Below are 24,513 nucleotides of genomic sequence, written 5' to 3'. Positions count from 1 at the left end.
CTCGGTGTTAGCTCCCAATGGCTGTTCCCCCGCCTCTCCTAAATTTTGCTTTATTTCTTCCCATGGTGCGAGCTTTGTAAAAAGGACGACCGCAAGCCGGGGGGAGAGTAGCCGACGTCAGGCTTCAGCTTCCCGAGGTCCTTGCACCGGGCGAGGGGAGAAACAAACAGCCCCAGCCCGCGTTCCTACGTGCAAGACCCGGGAGGAGAGGAGGGCACTCTGCGGCCCCGGGTGGGGGACCCGGCGCGGGCGGAGGGGGCGAGGGCGCGAGAGGGAGATCTTTGTGAGTGATTTTGCAAAAACGGATTGCGAGGTTGGTTGGATTTGCAACCTGTGGCTCTCCTCGAGGGAGTAAGGAAGGGGGAAGGCGGCGGCGGCGGCGGCCCGGGGCGGGAGCGGGTGGGGAGTTGGAGCCTCGGAAATGGGGCGCGCTCTTGGGCAGCGGGTGCTGGGGGCCACCCCGCTGCGGGATGTCGTGACCGTGGTCAGCGTCTTGGGAACTGTGGATTGCGTTGCCTTTATGATGCCGTGTTATTGGAACTCTGGCGGAAAAAAAAAATGGAGCTAGTGTTACAATGAGTTGTAAAGCTCCCCCATGGAAAACAAAAACACAACTCAGTCGATGAGAAAAAAAAAGAATTGAAAAAGACCCCTTTTATGGGGCACCCCTTTTTTGCAATGGGTAAGAGTCGGTGGTGGGGGTCCAGCAGATGAACAGGGAGAAAGACCCCAAGTAGGGTAACTGGAAGTCAGGCTCTGGTACTGGGTCCCTGACCCCCGCAGGGAGCTGGTCATCTCTCCCCCACCTCACCAGCACCACCAGCCACAGGAAACTGATTTTTAATGGATTTTTTTTTTCTTCCATTCAGTATATAGTTTCCAAGAGGAAAATCTTGTAACTCTACTTTTTTTTTTTTTTTGAGTAAAGTGAGTATCAATAGACGCTTTTTTTTCCCCTATCAAAAAAAAAAAAAAAAAAACAAAAAACAACTGGGGCAGGAGAGAGGGAACCAGGGAAAGGGCTGTTTAGAAATACAGTTTGTGGCTCTGAGCGATGCCACCGGCTTCCTCTACAGAGACAGCCAGTTTCCCTTTTTCTTTGCAAGGTGTGTGTGGTTTTAATAAATAACTTTAAAAAAAATAAGAAGGGGGCCGACAAGATCTGTCAGGAGACAGGTATCTATTTTGCTCACTATTTACTACCAAGAGCCTTTGGCACTGGAACAGAACCTCGTAAATCTGCAGCCCAAGTTGAAGTTCATCTGGCCCTAGTCCACACGCTATTCCTGGAGGTAGCAAACATGAGCTCAAAGGAATGAGGTGAAATCACATTCTTGCTTTAAAATATATACTTTTTTTTTTTTTTTTTTTTTGGTTAAGGAGAAAAGAATATTGTCTCTGGGGGAGGAGGAAATGGAAAGAGAGCACCAGGAGATGGGGCATTCCCTCGCTAAAATGATTGCAGTTGGGTTGTCAGGCTGAAATAGAAACCTGTAGATGGGAAATATCCCCCCCCCCCCCCCCCCACTTATAAATAGAAGTTTCCAAATATCCTAGTTGGAAGACTTTCCAATACTGCAGGCCCAAGCATTGGCTGATTTTAAGGGTCTGTTGATAATGACAGTAAGGGCCCAAGCTGTTGGTAAACCGGGCAGCTAGAAGGAGAAGGAAGCCAGAAGAGGGGAATTCTCCTATTGGCCTTTTCTTCTGTGCTCCATTAAGAAGGGTTTTGCCCCATGCTTTCTTGAAAAGACTTTTCAATTTATTCTGAGCGTGCTGGACAGGGATGGGACTCGGAACTCTTAAGCTGTCGTTTGCTGAGCCTTGAAGAGTTCCAGTTATTGGTTGAGTAAATGGTAGCCAGGACTAGATGTCAAAATCCTTCCTTCCCTCTCTCCCCTGCCGGGTAGCCACACTCACAACCCACTTTATTGTGAAAAACTTGAGGAGACGCAGAGGCGGTAGTGCGGCAGCGCCACCCCTTGGTGGGTGAAACTCTCCTTTTGCAAAAGTCAAATATTTGAAAAACATTGTGAAATGACCTGATGAGGATTTTTTTTTTTTTCTTTAGAAAGAGGAGATAAAACTAACTTCTAAAAAAGGCCTCTGTAGGTGATTTCTCAAGTGGGAGGGAAAGGGTTGCTTTCCTGCTAGGATAGTGTCATAAGAGACAAGTCCGAGCGTGTGTGTGCGCGCGCGCGCGTCCGCGCGTGGGGAGGGTTGCCTAGTTGGCCTTAAGTAGGTGACTTCTCCAGCCGGAGATGGCCACCTTCCCCCCTGGACGTGACTTCTCGGAGCACCCGAAATCTGTTGCCAGTCTGACACTGAGATGAGGAAGGAATGTGTTGGTGTAAACCAGTGATCGCCGGTCCTGGAGTTTTGCTGGCGGTGATGGTGGTGTGGATGGGGGCTGGGTTGGGGGCGGGGGGACGGAGGTTTGCGGACGGCGCGGGGCAACCGTAGGCTGGTGCGTAGCTGGGTCTGGAGCCTCCTGGGAGTCGCAGCGGTGTGCGCGCGCCGGTTGCCTGCACTGCGCAACAAGTGGGAATGCCGCCGCCGCGATCTGAGCGAGGCTGCTGCGTGGTGGCGAAGGCGGCCCCTTTCTCTTCGCCCCCCTGGAAGCCCGCAGTGGCTCTTCCCAGCGCCCCCCCGCCCCAGCCTTCCAGTCTGTAACCCGCAGCCCCACCGCAAGACCGCACTCGCCCCCCCCCCCGTCCACCCCCCACCCCTCCGCCTCGGCGAGCGCTGGAAGCCTGGGTGGGACCCTGCCTTGGCCTCCAGGCCCTCTCTCCGCGGGCATCAGAGTTTATTTCCGACTTTCTTTGCTGGTCGACCAGTGCTTGGCAAGAAGCTCTGCTAATACCTTCGAGTGCCATTCTGCTTTTTGAAGACGAGCGCACCCTTTCCTTTCCCTTCTGATACCCTCAGCCTTTCGGGCTGGGAGGGGAAAAAAAAAAAAATCAACGTATAATACAGGAATGCAGCTCCAGAGACCGCGTTGTGGTTGCTAGAGGAGTGAGCATCGGGAAGAACGGAATTGCATCCAGTAAATTAAATGTTTTGCAGCGTTGCCTATAGAGGCGACCTCCTCCCGCTAACAGATCAAAAAAAAAAAAAAAAAAAAAAAAAAAGCGGAGGGCAGTCGGTAGTGGAAAGCTGTGGCTGCGCGGTGCTTTTCGAACGGACTGAGTCTGCCACCTAGTGGTAAATCGTAGCCGAGTCCCCCCCCCCCCCTTGCCTGGGGCGGTGGACCGACCCTGTCACCTTCCAGGTCTCCAAGTATCCTGAATGCACGGGTGCTAGGGCTGACAAGAGAGGGCAGCATCCAGTGAGGATGACACGCGGCTTCCAAAACTTTGGTAAGATGGATGAAAATTTAGGAAGCCTCCAGGTGCTCGCCCTGTCCACCGAGGCTCAGAGAGGGCCATCCGCCTCCTTACGAGAACCTTTAATGAGATAACCCGTTTGAACACACCCAATCTGCCGTTTGGGCGTCTCCCAGGGTGAAGTGGGTAGTGGAGAGACACATGGGGGTGGGGGGGAACTATAGGACATAAACTCGTTACAGTTGAGGAAACAGGCGGCCTCATGAGAGGGGAGGGCCTGTTGCCCGTGCCTTAGTACCCTAACCTGGACCAGATTTTTGCCTTTCTGAGTTCCAGGTCAGTGACTTAGAGTCAAAGGCTAGTGTATCTCCGCTCCGTTGAAGTATCTAGGAGAAGGGAGCAGCAGTAGGAGAGGGCCAGGGTTTTAATGTCTCAGGTCAGCGTAGCTGGAAACAGTTCCCCAGATGCCCTGGAGAACTTTTAGAAAGTATGCCATAAGATTTTCAGTGACAGGCATGGATGGACAGCCTGCTGTAGTGCTGAGCGGTGGGGTCCCAGGCCTTTGAGGGGTGTGTGTGGGTGTTAGTGGGTAACTAAGTCCCAGTCCCTAGACTTGCAGAGATGTACCTCGCTTCACAGGAGGAGGCTCACATTTGGCCTTCTGAAATCACCTTCTTTCCCTTCCTTCCAAACTGCTTAGTGGCTTGGCCAGAACCCAGGGCTGTGTGCATGTGCGTGTGCGTGTGTGTGTGTATGGGGGGGTGTCATATGGACAGGCAGAGTGTAATCCTCATAGAATTTGGGCCACAGCAGCTTCTTATTAAGCGAAGTTTTATCTTCTCTGAGCTCAAAACTTAGGGTGGCAAAGGCACACAGGGGTGCCGGCGACCCCTAGCGACGGCCCCGGCGCGCGCCCGCGGGAGATGCTGCGGTCCGAGGGAATCCAGTTCAGCCTCTCCCACTGCGGGAGCTGTCGGAGGCCGCGTCGGAGAAACGCGCCTCTGTTCGGGTTGGAAACGAATCTGGGGATGTGTTTGAAGAGCGGTCAAGTTTGACTCATCGCTTTCCAAGGACAGTTAGTGCCTTCCATCTTCATTAACGTGAATAAAGACCTTGGCTGACTTTCGTCCAGATCGGATTTTTAAAGGCATTGTTTGCTTGGGGACATCATGCCGCTCCCCTCCCCTGGCAGCCTTTTTGCAAAGGCGGAGCCCAGTCCAGCCTGGATGGCCGAGATAGCTTTGCCCGGGGACGTGGTTTGCGGGCATTGTCTGCCGGCTTTTTCTGGAAGGCTGTCGCGAGCCGGGGGCATGGGGAGCGTCCCTTCTGCAGCTCCTCTTCAGATCGTGATGATAAAACACATCCCTCTATTTTATTGCATTTCCTAGAAGCTTGCAGGCTTGAACGAGCGCTGTTGGCAGGAAACGTGATAGAAATAAAGTCAGGACATAATGTCCCTGAACACCTCGGTCACCCAGAGCGACTGCCGAGGCTACCGCGTTATCAAGTTCGCTTTCATGTGTTGCCGTCTCCTCTGCCCTCCCGCCCCTCGGTCAAGAGAGCGAAGAGTGTTTCACCCTTAAACCCAAAACAGCCGCGCGCTTTGACCCCCCCCCCCCCGCCCCCCCCCCCCGCCCGGCTGGACCACCGCGGCGGAACTGGAGCAGCTCGTTGGCTGAGCTGCGGCGCAGAAAGGGAGCGCGCCGGCGGGAGCCCTGATGCTGGCTGGTTTCACCACGGCAGCTCCAGCCCCATAAAATTTCTCGTTCCTGCCCCTCAGCAGTGCTTTGCACTTCCAGGTTCTCCTCTGCATTTCTCGGCGAGTTATCGGAGTTATTAGATTACCACTATAATCCAACGGCCGGCCGGGATAGAGAAGGGGCGGGGGGAAGGTGGGGCGGGGGGAAGGTGGGGCGGGGGGGGGGGTGCAAAAGGCGTTCTCCAGATCTGGAGACTGTGTCTAAAGTAGGTCAATGGGAAGGAGAGGCGGGGCTACACGGGGCTTGTCGGCTTGGAGCCTTGGTGGAGGGCTCTCCCTAGTGTTTAGCCGCGGTAAGACATGAGTAGGTTTGAGCTCCCGGAACCACGGGAGCCCTAATTTCCAATAAGTGCATGTACTTAATTTTAACTTCCCTTCCTAGATACTCACCCCACTCCGCATTAAATCTCAACCTTCGCTTTCACCTTTATTACACCGGGCGAAGGGATGAGAAAGTCTCAAAGTGGGACTCTCTGAGGCCGCCGAGGCCCAGTCCTCACCGACCGGCCCGACCCGCCTCCGCGGCTGCCGGGATGCGCCGCGCGCTCTGACGCCCCCCGCCGGCTCGAGGACTGGACTGCGGCCTCCGGCGCTGCGTCCTTCCCGCCCCTCGCCCCGGGAGATTCCTCCCGGAGCCCACGGCCGGCGCCTGCAAGGAGAGGGTGTCCGGGGCTTAGAGCCCCAAGGCAGGCCCCGAGAGAGCGAGGCATCCTTGGAGCGCGCCCGCGCGCTGGGGTCAGCGCCCCGGCCGGCCCGCGGGAGCCTAACGGCGCCTCTACGGTTTCGGGGAAATCGGGTTCCGAAATCCCGAAACCTGGTCGGGTTCGGCCTCGCAGCTCCTTTTCTAAAGACTTGGGGGCGGAAACTGAGCCTAGCAGGGCTCCCCTACTTGCCAGCGTAGGCGGAAGGGGCTTTCGGTTTGGTTTTCCTGCGCGTCGGCCGGGCGCGCGGACGGAGACCCTCAGCGCGGGGACTCGCTGCTGCCTGACCTTGACGCCCGGCTTCACCGCCCTCTTAAAGGGGGCGGAGGCAAGCAAAAGGCAAAAATAAATACATGACTCACGAGGCGAGCAAAGGCCAGAATTGGGCAATTTTTGAAGTCATGAAATGAGCCTCAGGTTGGCCCCGAATTCCTGGGTTCTAGATGGGCTCGGCTGCTAACTTGCGCGAGTTTCCCCATTTATAAGACTGTTGCGGGGGGTGGGGGGTGGGGAGGGTCGGGTGAATGCAGAGAGCTGGACCCGCGCGGGCGAGGGATTTAGGGGAAAGTGCGCCTCCCCGCCCCCCCGTCCCCTCCCGTCCCCTCCCCTCCCCGGGTGAATCCCCGGCGGCCCTCGCGGCGCAGGCGGCGATCCTGGCGGCCGTCGGGGGCCGGCAGCTTCCTGGAAAGTTACTTCTCGTTGGAGCCGGCGATAGGCAGAGAGTGTTCTGTGAAATCCGCTGAGCGGAGATCGACTACGTTCCGGGAATGAGAGGGCTGTGCCATTCCCCTCACTAGCCCCTGCCTTGACAGCGTAACAGGAAAAAAAAAAAAAAAAAAAAGGGCACACACAATGTTAGCTACCGAAGTGCACGAAACGTTGTATTTGAATGTCACCAAATTAAGGGCTGCCACGGTCTCTCCTCGGGGCCTCCGCGGGGGCTGCGCCCGGGGGTGGGCGGTCCCTGGCGGGCAGGTACGGTAAGGTCGGGCTGCGCGAGGCCGCGGGCAGGGCTGGGGCCGTGCAGGTGTGCGGGAGGGGATGGATGGGGCCTTCGGACCCGCTCGCCCTCGCTCGTCCCCCTCTCACTTCCTCTCTTGTCTCCACCTTCTCCTGCTGCTGTCTTCTCTTCCCTCTCTGCCTTTTTCTTTTTCTTTATTTTTTTTTTTTAAGAGGGAACGGTCCCTCTTTTTTTTTTTTTTTTCTTCTCCGACTCCTTTGGAAGACCTGCCTTCTCCTCGAGGTGCCTAATTGAAAATCCAGAGCTCCTGAAAAGGCAGCGGGGAGAAAGTGTGTGGGCGGAAAGACGACGTTTAGGTGTCGCTTGGTGGTTCCTGCGGCTGGGGGCGGGGTTGGGGTCGGGCCAGTCCAGGTCTGGGCCCTTGCACTTGTCAATTCTCTTTTGACAGCTCCGTTATCTTGGCAGTTTGTTTCTGTGTTAGGAGTGTTGTGTGCGGCGTCGGTGGAGTGGCTGAAGCTAGGTAAAGGAGTTTGTCCAGGACTTTGCTGGAGACTAGCTTTTAGACTCGGGCAAGGCTTATCCAGTGGAGTCTCAGTGGCCTTCCCAGTAAATCAGGGCAGCTATAAGGATCCCATACAATAACGGATGGGAAAGGGCTGAGTGGTCTGTGAGAAACAAGGCAGCTGTTAGGTGCTTCCACACTTGCAGCATCTAGAGGGAGGCATGGCTTCCCACATCTACCATAACACACACTCGCTAGCTGTGGGGTTTCCTAAGATAGAGCTAGCTGAAGGAGGAGTGGACTTAATAGGGACGTGGGCCTCGGTGTATGTGCCTTTGCTTTTGACCATGCCGGACAGACACTGAGAATGAAAATCGCCCAGCCCCAGGGCCTGGCTGACAAGTAGACCCCTGGGAATAGGGAATGTTTTGTTTGTTTCAATCTGCAATATGGAGTGAGTCGTTGCCACTTGCCAAGGTGAAATGGCAAATCTGGGCTTCCTGTGGTTCCGAAAGTCTGTGACTGGGAATTCGCAAGCAAGCTGGTGGTTGAAGCTGGCTAAAGGACAGCTTTAGGTATTCCAGAAGTATTCAGGGGTATCTTTCATGAGGGAAGAGGAGACAGTTTATAAATGAAACTTTCATGTGTCTTCAGCATTCTTTCTCAACAGAGATAATCATTGAACTTTGGTTAGGACCCATCTGGTGTGTCTTTCTTTGCCCATCTTGAGTTAGGATGGGAGAGGAGGAAGTAGGTTCTTTCAGTCTCTTTCTGTCCTCTCCCTTCCCCCCATTCCCTTCCCTCATCCTCACTCACTCACATGCACACACTAACCTTGAAGCCGATGGGATTGAGTGACTGGCACTTGGGACCACAGAGAAATGTCAGAGTGTTTGGTTACAGACTCAAGGAAACCTCTCATTTTAGAGTGCTCATTTGGTAAGATTCAGCAGCCTGGAATGGGGGCAAAGTGTTTGTGTGGGGGAAGAAACTTAAAAATGAGATTCACCCACATTAGGGTGCTGTCTTGCATGTTCTACAGCACGTAGGCTGATTTGGAAAAGGCACAGGAATTTGAGCCAGAAGACCTAGGGCCGGGCCACTAACCATCTACGTGGCCCAACATGACCTCCCTGGCCTCGGGCCCCTTTACCCGGAAAATAGCTCTAAAGGGCTACGCTTTAAAAAAAAAAAAAAAAGGAAAGGGTTGGTGGTGGAAGAGGATTCAGATATTGTTTTGCTTTGCAGCCCACATGTGATCATAAATGAGAGTCTTACACCTGTGCTTTAAAATTATTTTGTTTTAGAGAAACCAATTTGGAGCGGGTACATATTTCAGGAGTGCTCCCTGGCCAGTTCTTAGCTAAAGCACGCAGTTAAATATTTCACCAGCAGGGGGAGCACAAGCTTGGAAGTTTGTAGCACTGTATCTGGTCTTAGACCCAGGAGGGAAAGAGGAAACTTTGAAAAAAGGCAAAAATACCCAAGGAAAGCAAAGACTCGCCATCTCTGGGTTTGTTCTGCAGATCCTGTATTTACTCTTAAATATTCAGACAGTCAGGAATTACTGCCTGGCTTTTTGTCCTAAGCAAGCCACTTGAACCCGTGAGCCTCAGTTTCGTCACCAGAGAAATAGGGATTAGGATATTGACCCAGTAGACCTCGAGAAATCATTCTAAGCCTTAAAAGATAATATTTTAGTAGATTTTGGAGATTGTTCAGAGTTTTAGGCCCCCGAAGGATCATTCTCATTAATATTGAAGGAATCACTTTTCTTATATTTTTCTTTCCTACAAACACAAGTGGCCTTCGGATGATATGCTTTTTTTTCTACTTTGAGAAAGGAACTATATGTATATATGTACCTGTAATTAATCTATGCAGTTGTGTTCCCAGTACTCAGGGCAAAAACATGATTATTGCATAGCTCGGGTGCCTGTTGTTTCCGTAAGAGCAGAGCTGGAAAAATGTTTGCTAGCTTGTGGCAAAACCGCTCCAGCTGGCAGACTGCAGCTATCAAAGTAAAACTAAATACGTGTGTCCTAAAATAAGACTATAGTGGACAATCTAACATTCATGGAATCAATTTCTGTTTGCTTTTTTCTCTTCCTTGCAGATTTTAAGCAAAATTTTGGACTGTGAATCAAGGCATTGGGTAAGTGAATCTAATTATATGCTTTAAAATTTTGTGGACAAACTGTTTCTTTTGAATTTGCCGATGCATGTGTTACTGTGAACTTGGCCGCTTTTCATTAGCCGAGATAAAGGATAGCCGATTCCCTCTCCCTCACCCCTTTACCCCTGTGTTAGACTATCTTAACTCTTGTGTGATCTTTCATTCCTTCACTCGTTTCTCGGTTCGGATCCAAGGTAGCCACCTACTGTGCACCAGCAGTGTGCTAGGTGCCCGAAGTACATTCAGACCATTCTAAAACCTAAAAGAGGAAAGAACAGATGGTGGCTGGGATAATGAAATGAGATCCTGCCGAGAATAGCTGCGATTTTTGAGAACCTACTATGGACCAGGCACAGATCTCTAAATTTTACAACCACATAGGTATTACTCCTCCCATTTGGAGAAACCGAAGCCCAGAAAGAGTAAACAATCTGCCCCGAGTCACACAGCTAGCAAAAGATAAAATAAAGCTGGCGTGCTAACCTTCAAAACGTGGTTTCTCTCCCTGTAACACACTCACTGCCTCTCGACGCTTGGCAGAGTATTCGATATGTGGGAAAAGGCACGCTACAGCTATTCATTCACTTCTGCTTTCCCCGAAAGGGCCTTCTATTCCAACTCGTTAGAGAAAGATTATTTCCCCGTCTTACAGATGTGAACAGTAATGCCCAGAGATGGGCCGAAGACCAAACACAAGGGACCTCGGTTTGCATGCCATAGGTTAGCAGGCTGTGCCACCTGGTTTCACACCCCGGCTAAGCAGGAACCGGGTTCTGGATGACTTACAAGGCTCCGACCCTTTTCTTTCCAGGTGAAGACAAAATGGCCTCCCCGGCTGACAGCTGTATCCAGTTCACCCGCCATGCCAGTGACGTGCTTCTCAACCTTAATCGCCTCCGCAGCCGTGACATCTTGACTGATGTTGTCATCGTGGTGAGCCGTGAGCAGTTCAGAGCCCATAAGACAGTCCTCATGGCCTGCAGGTGAGGGGTCTGGAGGGGAAAGGTGGTTGTGTAAAGGGGAGCGCTGCTGTGGGCAGGCCGGAAGGCAGGCCGCCTGGGCCTTTTGCTCTGTTGGGAATCACGTCTCGTTTGTCTCCAGACGGCCAGCACACGGGCGGCAGGGCAGAGTAGGTTCCCAGGAAGCGAATGGATGAGCACACTTTTGGAGAAAGAGTTCCTGTTCTGTGGGAAGGGAGGGAGTAGAAATCATATACCGTCTCGAGAAAGGATGTGTTTGGGACAAGCAGAATAACTTTGGTTAACCAGTGAAAAAAGGAGAAGGGAAAGAGGGTTTTACAAAATTGTAAGCCAGTGAATGTGAAACCTTTTGTCCTTTTAGCCTGTAACTGCATGTATTTGATCCCGTGACTGTCTTTCCAGGGGTGTTTCAGGCTATGTGTGTGTAAGTAAGGGAGAGGGAGCCAGCTGATTCTTCATATTTGTCAAGTATTTCGAGTTCTCGGAGCTGGTTCATATTACATCATCTCCCTGGATCTGGGCAGAGGCCTTCCGTGTTATGCAGGCATAATTACTTCCATTTTATAGACAATAAAATGAAGGCACACATCCGTGAACTGATATAAGACAGGGGAGCTCTATTGCTAGCGGAGAGCTTACTTGACATCTACATCTACGGCGAGCACCTGTGTTTTAAGAGTGGCGTGAACAGAGGTTTACAGAGATATAAAATGAGTAGAAAATGCTAACCGGGTGCTTCCTCTGTGGTAGGCATGCACCACCCTCTCAGGGAGACACTATTGCTCAGGAAACCAGGGTGCAGAGAAGTTAAGTATCTTGCCCCAAGTTGCACAGCTACTTGCTGGTTAGAGCTGGCTCACAGCTGGCAACCTGTTCAGAAAGAGCAGAATCGAGATGCCAGCCCCAAATCCTGACTTGTAATTGAGTACTTGTTCCTCGACCGGACAACACGGTCCCTGGAGGCAAGGCTTGAGGTTTGACTTGTGTCTCCCAGGAATAATGACCTTAGGAGAGTCTTCAGACTTTTAGAAAATCAGTAGACTGTAGACATAGGCACTATTTTATTTATTTATCATCAATACCCAACTTGTTTCCAAAAACAGACAATGGCATTTTAAAAATAAGGATCATGTGTTGGACTAGGAAGAGAAATGCTTATCTCAAAGTTATAGACTAAAAATGGTTCCTGCAAATGAGTGCTAAATTTCACTCTGGTAATCCAGGCAGTTAAAACTATAAGGAAAATAGCTTCTGTGACTTTGAGAAAATCATTTAACTTCTGATCTGTGTTCCCCCATTTGTAAAGGGGAGAATGATAATGTCTACCTTGCAAGGTTGTGAGGAACACAGGATAATGTATGTAAAGTGCTTAATGACTCTCCGGCATTTAGTAAGCTCTCCATAAATGGCAGTTATTATTAATGGCCATGGAAATTCTGGACCGAGGCCCAGGGGAGAGGAGCTGAGCCTTGACACTGACTGTAATTGATCACAAATCCTGTGTGTTTGTTTTACAGTGGCCTGTTCTACAGCATCTTCACAGACCAGTTGAAATGTAACCTTAGTGTGATCAACCTGGATCCTGAGATCAACCCTGAGGGGTTCTGCATCCTCCTGGACTTCATGTACACGTCTCGGCTCAATCTCCGGGAGGGTAACATCATGGCCGTGATGGCTACGGCGATGTACCTGCAGATGGAGCATGTGGTGGACACCTGCCGGAAGTTTATCAAGGCCAGGTGAGCTGCCACGGAGGTAGAAGCCTCTGGAAGTGGAAGGGATCCCAAATCCTTGATAACGCATGCATATCCACTGTCGTGCACCACCACCTACATTTCCGCTGGTTTTTGCACGCTTCTGCCTCAATTCTTGCACATCAGACAGACGCTGCTATCCAGATATGCCCCGTGCATTCCGCTCTTGCTTTCTTCCGTTCGCCTGATAATGCCCTTTCCTCCCACCCATCCTGCCAGGCCAAGCTTGGAAGCCGACTCCTCTGTGGATGTTTCTATGATTGCCACTCTTCCTCCCTCAGCTCTTATTCTGTATTCCTAAGACTTTTGCCAGTCCTTCAGACCTTCTTTCTCTTTTAGGCATTTGCATGTGTGTTTTAGTTCCCCTTTAGACTTTTATATAATGATTTACGTACGCGCCTTAGTTCCCTTCCCAGGCCTTGGGCTGCTTTACTCAGCATCCATGACATTCCAGGACGTTTGTTGAATCAAGTTGAGTTCACTGGGTCTAATCTCTTCCTCGAGGGCCAGTCAGACTTGACCATCGTTGAAAGGGGAAGAACCTGAGAGAGCTCATCGAGTGAAGGGCTGTGCTAAGTGGAGCAGAAACTCGGGGCTTGACTTTTTTAGAACCATTTGATTTAGCTCCCATAGGGTGATTGCCTCCCTTACCAAACAGAAGGGTTTCCAGCCTGTGTTTGAACCCCTCCAAGCCAGGAACCCAGTGTTCCCAGAGCCACACTGTCTACCTTGGACAGTTAGAAAGCTCCTCTTTATGGCAAGTTGAAATCTGGCTCCCTTAACCTTTCCCTGATTGGTTCTAGCTCTCTTAACTGTGATCATGTTGAGCTGGCCTATTTTTCGCCCACATAATGTCCCTTCAAATATGTGCAGCTAGAGCTCGTTGTCTCCTGTGGGTGATAACAGTAGCAAGATCACCATCGCTGTCATTTACGAGTACTTTCTCTGGGTCAGGCCTTGTGCTTGGAGCGGTTAAGTAACTTGCTCCAGGTCACATAGCTGCTAAGTGGCACAGCTGGGATTGGAAACCAGGTCTGGCTGCTTCAGAGCCCGGCCTTCCTGGACTGACAGACCTTGTCTGTCCTCCAAAGGAAACTCTCCCAAGACTCCAGTCAGCTTACGGGGTGAGTCCTTTCTTCAAGAGGCTACCAGCTTGCCTCTGACCCTCCGAGTCTGCTTTGTATAAATTCTTCCTTCTCGGAGTCTCAATTTCTATGTGTGTCAAACAGATACAGTAATGCCTTTCTTCCTTTGCAGGATTTTGCATGGATGAAATAAGGGCTCTGAAAGCTTTGCATTCTGTGATATCTGAAGAATTACAGATCCACACACATATATACATATGTGGCTTAAACATGTGATGTCATATATGAGCAGGCACAGATTGTGTGGCTGACTTGCGGCCCTTCTCTGGGTCTAGTCTTCCACACTGATCTAGGTTGCTCTATTTCTAGCATAAAAGCCTTATAAACTGAGCAGCCTGGGTGGCCCAGTGGTTGAGCACCTGCCTTCAGCCCAGGGCATGATCCCGGGAATCCAGGATTGAGTCCCATGTCGGGCTCCCTGCATGGAGCCTGCTTCTCCCTCTGCCTGTGTCTCTGCCTCTCTCTGTCTCTCATGAATAAATAAAATAAAACAAAATAAGCCTTATAAACTGTATTTCCCTACCTCAGAGCCACATCCGTCATGTCTAGCTGAGCCAGCCTAGGTGTGGCTACGTACACCAGTGTCACTTGGAAAGTCCTCTCTGTTCAACAGTTCTGATTTGGAGGCCTGTGTCTCCTCTGTTTTCTCCTGCAGTGAAGCAGAGATGGTTCCTGCCATCAAGCCTCCCCGTGAAGAGTTTCTGAATAGCCGGATGCTGATGCCCCAAGACATCATGGCCTATCGGGGTCGCGAGGTGGTGGAGAATAACCTGCCGCTGAGGAACGCCCCTGGGTGCGAGAGCAGAGCCTTTGCCCCCAGCCTGTACAGCGGCCTGTCCACCCCGCCGGCCTCTTATCCTGTGTACGGCCACCTCCCAGTCAGCAGCTTCCTCTTCTCCGACGAGGAGCTGCGGGATGCCCGGATGCCTGTGGCCAACCCCTTCCCTAAGGAGCGGGCCCTCCCCTGCGATAGTGCCAGGCCCATCCCTGGTGACTACAGCCGGCCGGCCATGGAGATATCCCCCAATGTGTGCCACAGCAGCATCTACTCACCCAAGGAGGCAGCCCCAGAGGAGACACACAGTGACATGCACTACGGTGTGGCCGAGGGCCCCAAGCCTGCCGTCCCCTCCGCCCGGAATGCCCCGTACTTCCCCTGTGACAAGGCCAGCAAGGAGGAAGAGAGGCCCTCCTCGGAGGATGAGATCGCCCTGCATTTCGAGCCCCCCAGTGCACCCCTGAACCGCAAGGGTCTGGTTAGTCCACAGAGCCCCCAGAAGTCTGACTGCCAGCCCAACTCGCCCACGGAATCCTGCAGCAGCAAGAATGCCTGCATCCTCCAGACCTCTGGGTCACCTCCAGCTAAGAGCCCCACCGACCCCAAAGCCTGCAACTGGAAGAAATATAAGTTCATTGTGCTGAACAGCCTCAACCAGAATGCCAAACCGGAGGGGCCCGAGCAGGCCGAGCTGGGCCGCCTTTCCCCTCGAGCCTACACTGCCCCGCCGGCCTGCCAGCCACCCATGGAGCCTGAGAGCCTCGACCTCCAGTCCCCAACCAAGCTCAGCGCCAGTGGGGAGGACTCCACCATCCCACAGGCCAGCCGGCTCAATAACATCGTCAACAGGTGCTTTCAGAGGCAGTCAGGGCCTGGGGTTCTGGGGTTCCCACGGGGTCACTGCTTCTGATGGATGTGTTCTTTTCTTGCCTGAATATTGGGTATATTAGAGGTGTGGAGTAAGTACCCATTGACTCGATTAGCCTCAGTAAGGAAGCATATTAGGCTTCTGTGTATTTTGTCATAGCAAAAAAAACTCTTATCTATGGTAAAAGAGCATCCCGGGAATCCCAAGGGCAGCTCCTTTGGTCTTGGTGTGGCACAGTGATCTCGTACTTGCTTTGGCCTGAGTGGGCCAAGAGACTGTAGTACTGAGGGGAAGAAATTGGCCTGGGCTGGGGTTTTGGTCCAGTTTGACTCCTTCAGTGATCTCAGGGCATATGCCATTTGGAGGTGGGCTGAAGGAGAACTCTGTGGCCCCAGATGCAAAGTGAGGCAGCCCAGCTGCAGCCTCTGGGCTCACCAGAGCACAGGACAACATCCAGGCTGGGTAGAGTGCTTTACCCTCTCCAGCTGCTGAAGCTCTCTTTCCTCCTGCCCACAGGTCCCTGACAGGCTCCCCCCGCAGCAGCAGCGAGAGCCACTCACCGCTCTACTTACACCCCCCCAAGTGTACATCCTGCGGCTCGCAGTCCCCACAGCACGCGGAGATGTGCCTCCACACCGCTGGGCCCACATTCCCCGAGGAGATGGGGGAGACCCAGTCTGAGTACTCGGATTCCAGCTGTGGTGAGTCCCTCTGTCTCCTTCCTTTCCCTTGCCAGGGAGAAGGAAGGCCCCTGCCTCTGCTCCGTGGGGTTTGCATTCCTGTTTCACTTATGCATTTGCCACTGACTGGGAGAAGTCCCCGATTGGAAGGTCATCGGCACTTAAAATCACCAGCCCGTTACTCCACTCTTGGCCTCTTGAACCAGGCTGACCTGAGCAAGGGATGAGATATTGGAGTTAATCTGGGGTAATAGCAAATGACCAAACAGCCTTTACAGTGGCATTCCAGCAAAGATAGCCTGTGGGACCGGCTCTAACTCCCAGAGCTTCCTCGGTCCCTCGGGACCCAGCTGCCAGTACTGACCCGTGTAGGTTCAGTACTGCTAGGCCATGTGTTCTCTAAGGACAAGCGGCTGACCTTACTTATTTCTGTGTCTCCCATACATCCTAAGGACTTTCTAACATGCAGTAGGTACTCAGTTAATGTTATCTGAATTTGATTAGTTGAACTGAATGATTAAATTGAAGTTTTGGATGCTCTGTGATTGGCATCCCCAGTTTTGTTTTTTGTTTTTTGTTTTGTTTTTGTTTTGTTTTGTTTTGTTTTTTTTTTTTTTTTTTTTTTTTTTTTTTTGATAGAAAGGTCTATCTTTTCCCTGAATCTCTGGCTGCAGTAGGATAGCCCAGTCATTCCTAATCAGGGGTGAGCCACCATGACATGTCTTTTTCCAAATGTTATAACAAAAGGGAAAAATCAGTTGCTTATCCTGTGAGATTTGGCACACAGTTGTGGACATATAGTTCGGAGAGCAGGGACTGTCCCCATCTGTCCCCCTGGCCATTTGCCTTGTCTCTGCCTCCAGTCCCTTCTTGTTGGGCTGCCGTTTCTACTTCTATCCTTGTTGGCTCTCCCAATCTCATAGAAGTGTTTGGGGGGGGGGGACACGAAACCCAGAGAGATATGAGGTGACCCTGTTCACCATCACTTCCTCCTTTAATGATCTCCTAGTATCATTGAATTTTATATCTTACATTCCTACAATACCTTGTGATACACAGTATGCTCCTGTGAGGTAGGCAGCACTGGGGTTGACTCTCCTGATCTTGGAGATGGAGACACAGATAGGCTCAGAGAGGTGAAGGGTCTTGCTTGAGGGCTTCTGTGAATGAATGTAAATAAAACAATGAACTGATAAGAAAAGTCAGTTTTCAGAGGTCTCTAGAGAAGGAAGAGCCCTGTTGAGCGTTCCTGAAGCTGGTGCAGGCCATACGGGTACCTGTTGGTTTGGGTTTCCCTTCTGTACCTTAGTATTCAACTCTGTCTCCTTCCTCCTCCATGACCCAGATTCTAAATGCTCAGAAACCTTTGCCCCCGGCTCTTAGGAATGTCAGGTGGGGTGGAGATTGGGGCGTTCAATCTTGCACTGAGGGCAGCGGCAGAGGGGAGTGGCCTTGGAGCCCTACCTCCCTTCCCTGTTCTGACTGTGGTACCCCACTCCCCCCACCCCCAACAGAGAACGGGGCCTTCTTTTGCAATGAGTGTGACTGCCGCTTCTCTGAGGAGGCCTCACTCAAGAGACACACGCTGCAGACCCACAGTGACAAACCCTACAAGTGTGACCGCTGCCAGGCCTCCTTCCGCTACAAGGGCAACCTCGCCAGCCACAAGACCGTCCATACGGGTATGGCCCTGCCCCCTGCCCCCCAGCTGGCCAGGGTTACTGGGGGTGGGATGGAGGGGAGGACCCTAGAGAAAGCAGTGTGGGGCCCTGGTCCCCATTGGGCTGAGGCAGCGAGCAGGCCCTGCTTTGAACCGGATGTGGGCCTAACCCTGTCCTGTCTTTGCTTAGCGACTTATCCACTCCCTGTGTGCTTGGTCTTTTCTCTGAGACGCTCTGTCCTGCTTCTCTTCTGGGGTCAGGAGTGTTCAGCCCAACACATGAGTGAAAGAAACTAAGGCTGAGAGAGGCAGAGTAGATCTTTTTTATAAAGCCAGAAAAGAAAAAAAAAAGAAAAAAAAAGAAAAGCCTCTTGATTTCCTCTAAGGGCTTGCACCTTATCAACTCACATTCCTTTCCTAGGTAGCTTCTAATAACCTGATTGTTGTCCAAAGTTGACTCTCTCTTGGTATTTTAAGTGTGTCCATTATCCCAGAAACTTTCCACGAAGGAAGGCTCGGCCCTTCTATTGGCTTCCCCAGCCCGAGCATCTCCTCTGACTCAGCCCTCAGCCCTCTTGCAAATGGAATCCAGCTGTAGTTGCCACAAGCGGAAAAGTATGTTTTTTCTAAGAGAGAAACTAGAGCAGCCTGATCGTATCTTCCTGGTGAAGGGCTTGATTACTGAAGCAGTCTTATCCACGGGAAGAGCTGGAACAGCCTTACTATGTCATCTAAATTCACCCCTCAACTTCCAGAGAGAGAAGGCGAGATCCAGAGAGGGGGGTGACTTGTCCAGGTCTGCAGTTAGGTGGTCCTAATGTCATAGCTGGTTCCAAGGCCTCTGGGAACCTCCCTCCCTCCCCGCCCCACCCCCACGTTGTGCTTCCCTCTTCTCTAGCCTGCTTCTTGACCCTGACCGCCGCAGCCTGTGCTGGTGTGTGTGTTGGTGGGGGATGGTGGCCGGCCCCGGGATCCTCTCTCGGACGCCTTCCAGCGGAGAGAAAGCTGAGGTGGTCCAGGAAAGACAGTCTGCTTTGAGATCCCGGGGCCTGGAACTGTGCAGACCTCTATCAAATATGGCTTTCTTTGTTCCCTTTCTTTTGGTAATAGGTGAGAAACCCTATCGCTGTAATATCTGTGGAGCCCAGTTCAACCGGCCAGCCAACCTGAAAACTCATACTCGAATTCACTCTGGAGAGAAGCCCTACAAATGCGAAACCTGTGGTGCCCGATTTGTGCAAGTGAGCAGGGCTGTGGGGAAAAGACCCATCAGCCTCCGTAGGCTGACAGGGGCTCCTGGGGTGAGGTGGGGGGGGGGGCACACGTCACCCCAACAGAGCCTCTCATGCTTTGCTCTTCCACTCAGGTGGCCCACCTCCGTGCCCACGTGCTCATCCACACTGGAGAGAAGCCCTATCCCTGTGAAATCTGTGGCACCCGTTTCCGGCACCTTCAGACTCTGAAGAGCCACCTGCGAATCCACACAGGAGAGAAACCTTACCATGTATGTGAGCCTCTTGTGGCCATCGGCTGGCCTGGGAGGGGTTGGTGGCAGGGAAGTGGCAGGTAGCAGAACTCTTTGCTCCAGTCTCAAGCACACAGTGGGATGACCACTGAACCCCACTTGACATTAGCTGTGTCTCAGTTTGTCCATCTGTAAAGTAGGGGTATTAGGTGGTCTGGACCATAGATATATCAATTTTGGAGTCATTCATTTATTCCATGCTAACTGGCTTCTTATAATATGCCTCTGTGCTGGGCCAGAATGTCTACTGAAGAGGACCAAAGGTGTTTGAGAAGGGGCAGCCATTGGAGTGGGAGAAAAATCAGAAAAATGTGGTGATATAAGAAAAAAAAGAAAGACAGAGAAAAGACCATTTGAAGAAGAAGCAGGTGGCCAGCTACACAACACGATACCATGAATAGGCCATTGGAATCATTGTGTTCTGGAGAAGGGTTTCAGCCAGCTATGGCTTGTGGGCTAATATATGAACATTTCATGAGCTAAGAATGGTTTTAATATTTTTTAATGGCTAAAAAAATTGAGAAATAATATTTTGTGACATGTGCAAATTACATAAAATTTAATTTTCAATGTCCATAGACAAAGTTTTTTTGGGATACAGCCATGCTCATTTGTTTACATTTTGTCTGTGGGTACTTTCCTACTACAGGGACGCAATTGTCATTGTGATATATTCACTCTCTGGCTCTTTCCCGGTAAAAAACATTTTGCCCATCTCTGCTACAGAGGGGAAAGATACTGGCCGGGCAGGTGGGATATCTGGTTCTTATTCTCATTCCAACACCAACCCTTTCTAGGGCCACAGGCTAGCCCTGACCCTCTCTCAGTGGACCACAATTTTCTTTTTTTGTAAAAGGATAAGAATGCTGTAGATGAGTAATTTTCAAACTGTGCCCTTTCAATCATTGAGGTTCTGCAACCCCGCAGCCTCTTTAACCTTTTGAGTTTCTGTTGAATTTGCAAAAAGGGACCCATGGCTTACAGGTGTGGGAACCACCACTGTGTTTGATGACACTGACTTTGGTGAGTTTGTGGCATCACCATAGGTAGTGATGACCATAAGAACGAACCAATGACTGGTTAACCCGTATCACAAATACAAACCTGCAAAATGTAGTTATTTTCATCCACTTGTTTATTAGTCCCTGAGTGAATATCTTCTTACTTGCTTTTTGTTCTTGGGCAAATTAGTTCTCCTCTCTGATACCCTTATTTCCTCATGTGTAAAACGAGCCTGATAATAGTACCTACCCCGTGGAGTTGTTGCATCCAGTTAACGAATTCACTCAAGTGTCAGAATAGTCCTTGACACACAGAAAGAATACAATTAATATTTGCTAGAAGTTTAGATGCACCACTGTCAAGTTAAGAGTGACCTTCAGAGCGTATTGACTCAGTTCTTTACAGAAGGGAAAGCCAAGGCCCATGGAGAGAAATGATATGCTTGGGTGGAGAAATGCAAGAGCAACACTTCACTGCTTTAGAAAACAGGAGAGGAACATTTGCCCCACGCTTACTTACCACTTAGCTGGAGCCAGAACTCTTTTTTTTTTTTTTTTTATAAATTTATTTTTTATTGGTGTTCAATTTGCCAACATATAGAATAACACCCAGTGCTCCAGTCTTAACCTGGACTTCAGGTTAAGTCCCAGGACTTCCCTGGGAGGGAAGAGCTGCCTGCTCTGGGTCTTTGAGCAGTGACAGTTTCCTGGCGTTGATGACAGCTAACAGTTTGCCTCTGGTTTTCCTTCAGTGCGAGAAGTGCAACCTGCATTTCCGTCACAAAAGCCAGCTGCGTCTTCACTTGCGCCAGAAGCACGGCGCCATCACCAACACCAAGGTACAATACCGTGTGTCCGCCACTGACCTGCCCCCGGAGCTCCCCAAAGCCTGCTGAAGCATGGAGTGTTGATGCTTTCCATTCGAGTCCCTTCTCAGAATCTACCCAAAGGATACTGTAACACTTTACAATGTTCATCCCATGATGTAGTGCCTCTTTCATCCACTAGTGCAAATCATAGCGGGGGTGGGGGTGGGGGGCGGGGCGTGGGGACTGGGGGCCAGAGCAGCTCCCCGTCCCCCACTGCCATAAAACATTAAGAAAATAATATTGCTTCTTCTCCTATGTGTAAGGCAAACCATGTCAGCAAAAAGCAAAATCATTTTATATATGAAAGTGGGGGAGTATGCAAAAGTTCTGACTTGACTTGGTCTGCAAAATGAGGAATGTATATGTTTGGTGGGGACAGATGTTTCTTTTGTATGTAAATGTGCATTCTTTTAAAAGAAGAGACTTCCGGTATGTTATCAAAGAGAGGGCTTTAATTTTTTTAACCAAAGGTGAAGGAATATATGGCAGAGTTGTAAATATATAAATATATATATATATAAAATAAATATATATAAACCTAAAAAAGATATATTAAAAATATAAAACTGCGTTAAAGGCTCGATTTTGTATCTGCAGGCAGACACGGATCTGAGAATCTTTATTGAGAAAGAGCACTTAAGAGAATATTTTAAGTATTGCATCTGTATAAGTAAGAAAATATTTTGTCTAAAATGCCTCAGTGTATTTGTATTTTTTTGCAAGTGAAGGTTTACAATTTACAAAGTGTGTATTAAAAAAAAACACAAAAAGAACAAAAAAAGCTGCCGAAGGAAAATGTGTAGTTTTGTTCTAGTTTTCGGTTTGTATATACCTGTACAACGTGTCCTACGGTGCCTTTTTTCATGGAAGTTTTCAGTGATGGACGAGCGCGCCATCCCTTCTGAAGTGTAGGCAGACACAGGGACTTGAAGTTGTCGCTAACTAAGCTCTCTTTGGGAATGTTTGTCTCATCACATTCTGCGTCATGCTTGTGTTAGAACTACTCCGGAGACAGGGTTTGGCTGTGTCTAAACTGCATTACCGCGTTGTAAAATATAGCTGTACAAATACAAGAATAAAATGTTGAAAAGTCAAGTCAGCTCGTTCCAGGGGTCTTTCCTTGTGTTGGGATCAGGACTTGAATGGGTCTGGTTTCCTCTGCTCATGGAGAGGAGTGGCTGCTGGCTGCGGGCCGCCGGGGTCTCGGGCAGGCCAAGGCTGGGACTGCCTCCAGGGAGCTGGGCAGGGTCCTGCTGGGGGCCCCCAGACCAGGAGGGGCTGCAGCCTCCAGACCCTGGTGCGTGAAGAGCTCCAGTGCGGGGATGTGGGATGGACCACCTCTAACCTCTCTCTCCGGCTGGTTCCCACGTCTTTCTGTTTTTGCTCAGCGTTCTAGGCTGAGCTTTCGTGACTTCGGTTCTCGCCCTTCAGGCACAAAGGTATAGGTGTCCTTTCCTTCTCTGGGTCTTAGAGAACTTGCCCATTCTGTGAAGGCTTATCTTGCCTCTTGGCTTCATAAACAATTTCCCTCTGCTGGGGTTCAAGGGACAGTATGAAGGCAGGTCTGGCCTCATTACACATTTTTCAGCCTTGGTGCCTTTGGAGTCTTTCTGGTACCTGTGGCGTGATTGACGGTTATCTATAGCCTCCAAAGCTTTACAAATGGTGACCAGTCACACAAATGTTTCTTCATCCTTGGAGAAATGTTCTTTGTCCAAAGAGCCCTGGTGGAAGACAGCCATTTCTGCCTGTGTGACCTGGGACAAACATTTCCCCTTTGAGTCTCTTTCCCAACCTGTCCATGAGAGGATTAGATTAACTAGATCATTTATGAGTCCATGATTCAGACGTAAGTTTACCCTAGCTTGCTCTGGCACCCAGTTTTGTTTCACCTCAAAAAACCCCAAGGATCAAGTTTGATTGATGAGACCTAAGAACAGTGAGGACACGTGCAGTCCTGGCCCCTGGCCAGAGGAGAAAGTCCACATTTGCACTCTTCTGGTTCCTGGGTGGCCGTGGAGTGGGGTTGGGGGGTGTAGCCCCTCCCTGGGCCCTCGGGCCAGTGGTTGGACAGAGGTGGCCTTGGCAGGGCCTTTGCAGCAGGCTCTGGGCACGTGCTGAGAGGCTGGTGGGGGCTGAGCACCCAAAGCCCCAGAGAGAGCCTCACAAAGTCACACCACCCTCTGCCAGCCACATGGCCTTTTGGTTCAGGTTTCCTTTGAAAATGACTTTAGAGGACTTGCCAGCTCGAGGCCTTAGCTCACCCTGCTCTTTGAAAAGGGAGAAGATGATCCCTCTGCTCCCATAGAAACTTGGCAAAAGAACTTACAAAACAGACAGCTTCAGAAATGACAATTCACAGGCCCGAGGGAGGCTGGCCCGCGGCCCCTCTGCTCCCAGAGAGCGTCCGAGTTCCTTTATGTGTCATTCCTGTTTAATAGAGACGAGGAGCCCAGGGCAGACAGTGTGGGTGGCGTTCAAGTTCAAACAAAATGGAAGATCAAAGAGTAACTGGAGCCAATTGACAATCAATAGTAAGTAAAAAAGCAAACATCTCTAAACAGATACACTAGGGCAAGGGAAGACAGAATTTTTATTACAAAAGCAAGCATGACACGAATGCCACGTTTTACAAACACGCTAACATATAGAACGGGGGCTCATGATGTTCTTCTCTATTATTGTTGGAATTTAGGAGGAAAAGCTTCTGCAGACCAGGTTGGTGGTTGGAGGCTGAATTCGGAGAGACAGGGAACTTAGAATCAAGCAGAACTACTAAAGGAGCTGGGAGGGATGAGATGCTAAGGATCATGCAGTTCAAATCTGTCATCGACCCACAAAGGGACGGAGGCGGAAGAGCTGAGGAAAGTTGCCTCCTGTCCCTTCTCTTTGTGTGGACAATTTTCAAAGTATCTTTGTATCAATGATCTCCTTCAATTCTCACAACCACCCCTCAGAGCAAAGGTGACAGGGGAATGGAAAACCACACGCCCACCTCAGAAACTCCCAGACAGTGCCCCCCCAGAGCTACACCTAGAGGTCTGTAGTAACACCTCAAGCTGTACCTGCCCACAGAGTTTTCCCAAAGACTCTCCTTTGTCCTCAGTCCCTGCAGAAAAGCCAGCACTTGGGCAGCCACAACCCTCATCATGCAACCCTACCTCCCTGACCACTGATTTGTCTAAGGGTGGACACTGGATCCAAGGGCAGCCAACACCCCCACCACCCTGAGGACTGACAGCCCTATTCCAGCACTTGAAGTGTGATGTAAATAGGAAGTGCTAATCAGTTGGGCCACCGCTAAGACTGTGTGTTCTGGGAATTTGCAGAGAAAGGTGGAGATAGGTAGCCAGTCCAGTGTTTCTCAGACTTCATTTTTGACTCAGACTTCATCATCTCTATGATTTTGCTATAAAATCACACCCTGATTATTTATGTATTATTTTCCTTTAAATCAATACACTTCTTAGATATGCATTTTTCCCAAATACAAACTAAAATAAATGAGGTGCTAAGTGCATTTAAAATAAAAATATTCACTCATGTGTCTTCACTTCTACTGCCTTGTGTTCTACTAGAAGCGTGCTTCAGAGAATGCTAAGATCATGGGAACAGGGAAGAGAAGCAGAGAAATGCTGATAGAAGTGGATCCCTGGATAGTAGTCAGGTTGTCTTAATGGCAGAGCACTGGAGTAAAGTCCCAAGAGAAAGCTTGGAAGTAGAATGACCTCCTAGTACCTGGTTATATGAAGCTTGTCATTGAGTGGGAGTTTCTGGTCTTAGATTTCTAAAAGATTCCATCCCTCCTTATAACCATTTTTCAATCAG

General features: G+C 50.3%; 1 protein-coding gene across 6 annotated transcripts in view; it reads left to right on the top strand.

The window, feature by feature from the left end:
* The window catches only part of BCL6 (BCL6 transcription repressor), a 50,412-nt gene extending 28,632 nt beyond the window's left edge, over positions 1-21,780 (top strand). For 2 of the 6 annotated variants that reach the window (XM_077880044.1, XM_077880040.1), the window contains 9 exons: positions 9,366-9,404; positions 10,237-10,408; positions 11,923-12,144; positions 13,960-14,931; positions 15,467-15,651; positions 17,145-17,312; positions 18,401-18,531; positions 18,657-18,794; positions 20,569-21,780. In XM_077880044.1, the coding sequence (XP_077736170.1) occupies positions 10,248-10,408; positions 11,923-12,144; positions 13,960-14,931; positions 15,467-15,651; positions 17,145-17,312; positions 18,401-18,531; positions 18,657-18,794; positions 20,569-20,712 (2,121 nt within the window). In that variant the 5' untranslated portion in view covers positions 9,366-9,404; positions 10,237-10,247 and the 3' untranslated portion in view covers positions 20,713-21,780. Of the gene's footprint in view, positions 1-418; positions 2,389-2,775; positions 3,360-6,400; positions 6,762-7,079; positions 8,189-9,365; positions 9,405-10,236; positions 10,409-11,922; positions 12,145-13,959; positions 14,932-15,466; positions 15,652-17,144; positions 17,313-18,400; positions 18,532-18,656; positions 18,795-20,568 lie in introns of those variants that run through there. The other 4 variants (XM_077880046.1, XM_077880045.1, XM_077880042.1 and 1 more) reach the window with 4 other exon arrangements.
* The last annotated feature ends 2,733 nt before the right edge of the window (positions 21,781-24,513 follow it).

This window comes from Canis aureus, chromosome 31, assembly GCF_053574225.1.
Source record: "Canis aureus isolate CA01 chromosome 31, VMU_Caureus_v.1.0, whole genome shotgun sequence".
NCBI classification, from domain to species: domain Eukaryota; kingdom Metazoa; phylum Chordata; class Mammalia; order Carnivora; family Canidae; genus Canis; species Canis aureus.
The sequence above is the reverse complement of the archived record's forward strand: the minus strand, read 5'-3'. Positions and strand labels throughout refer to the sequence as shown.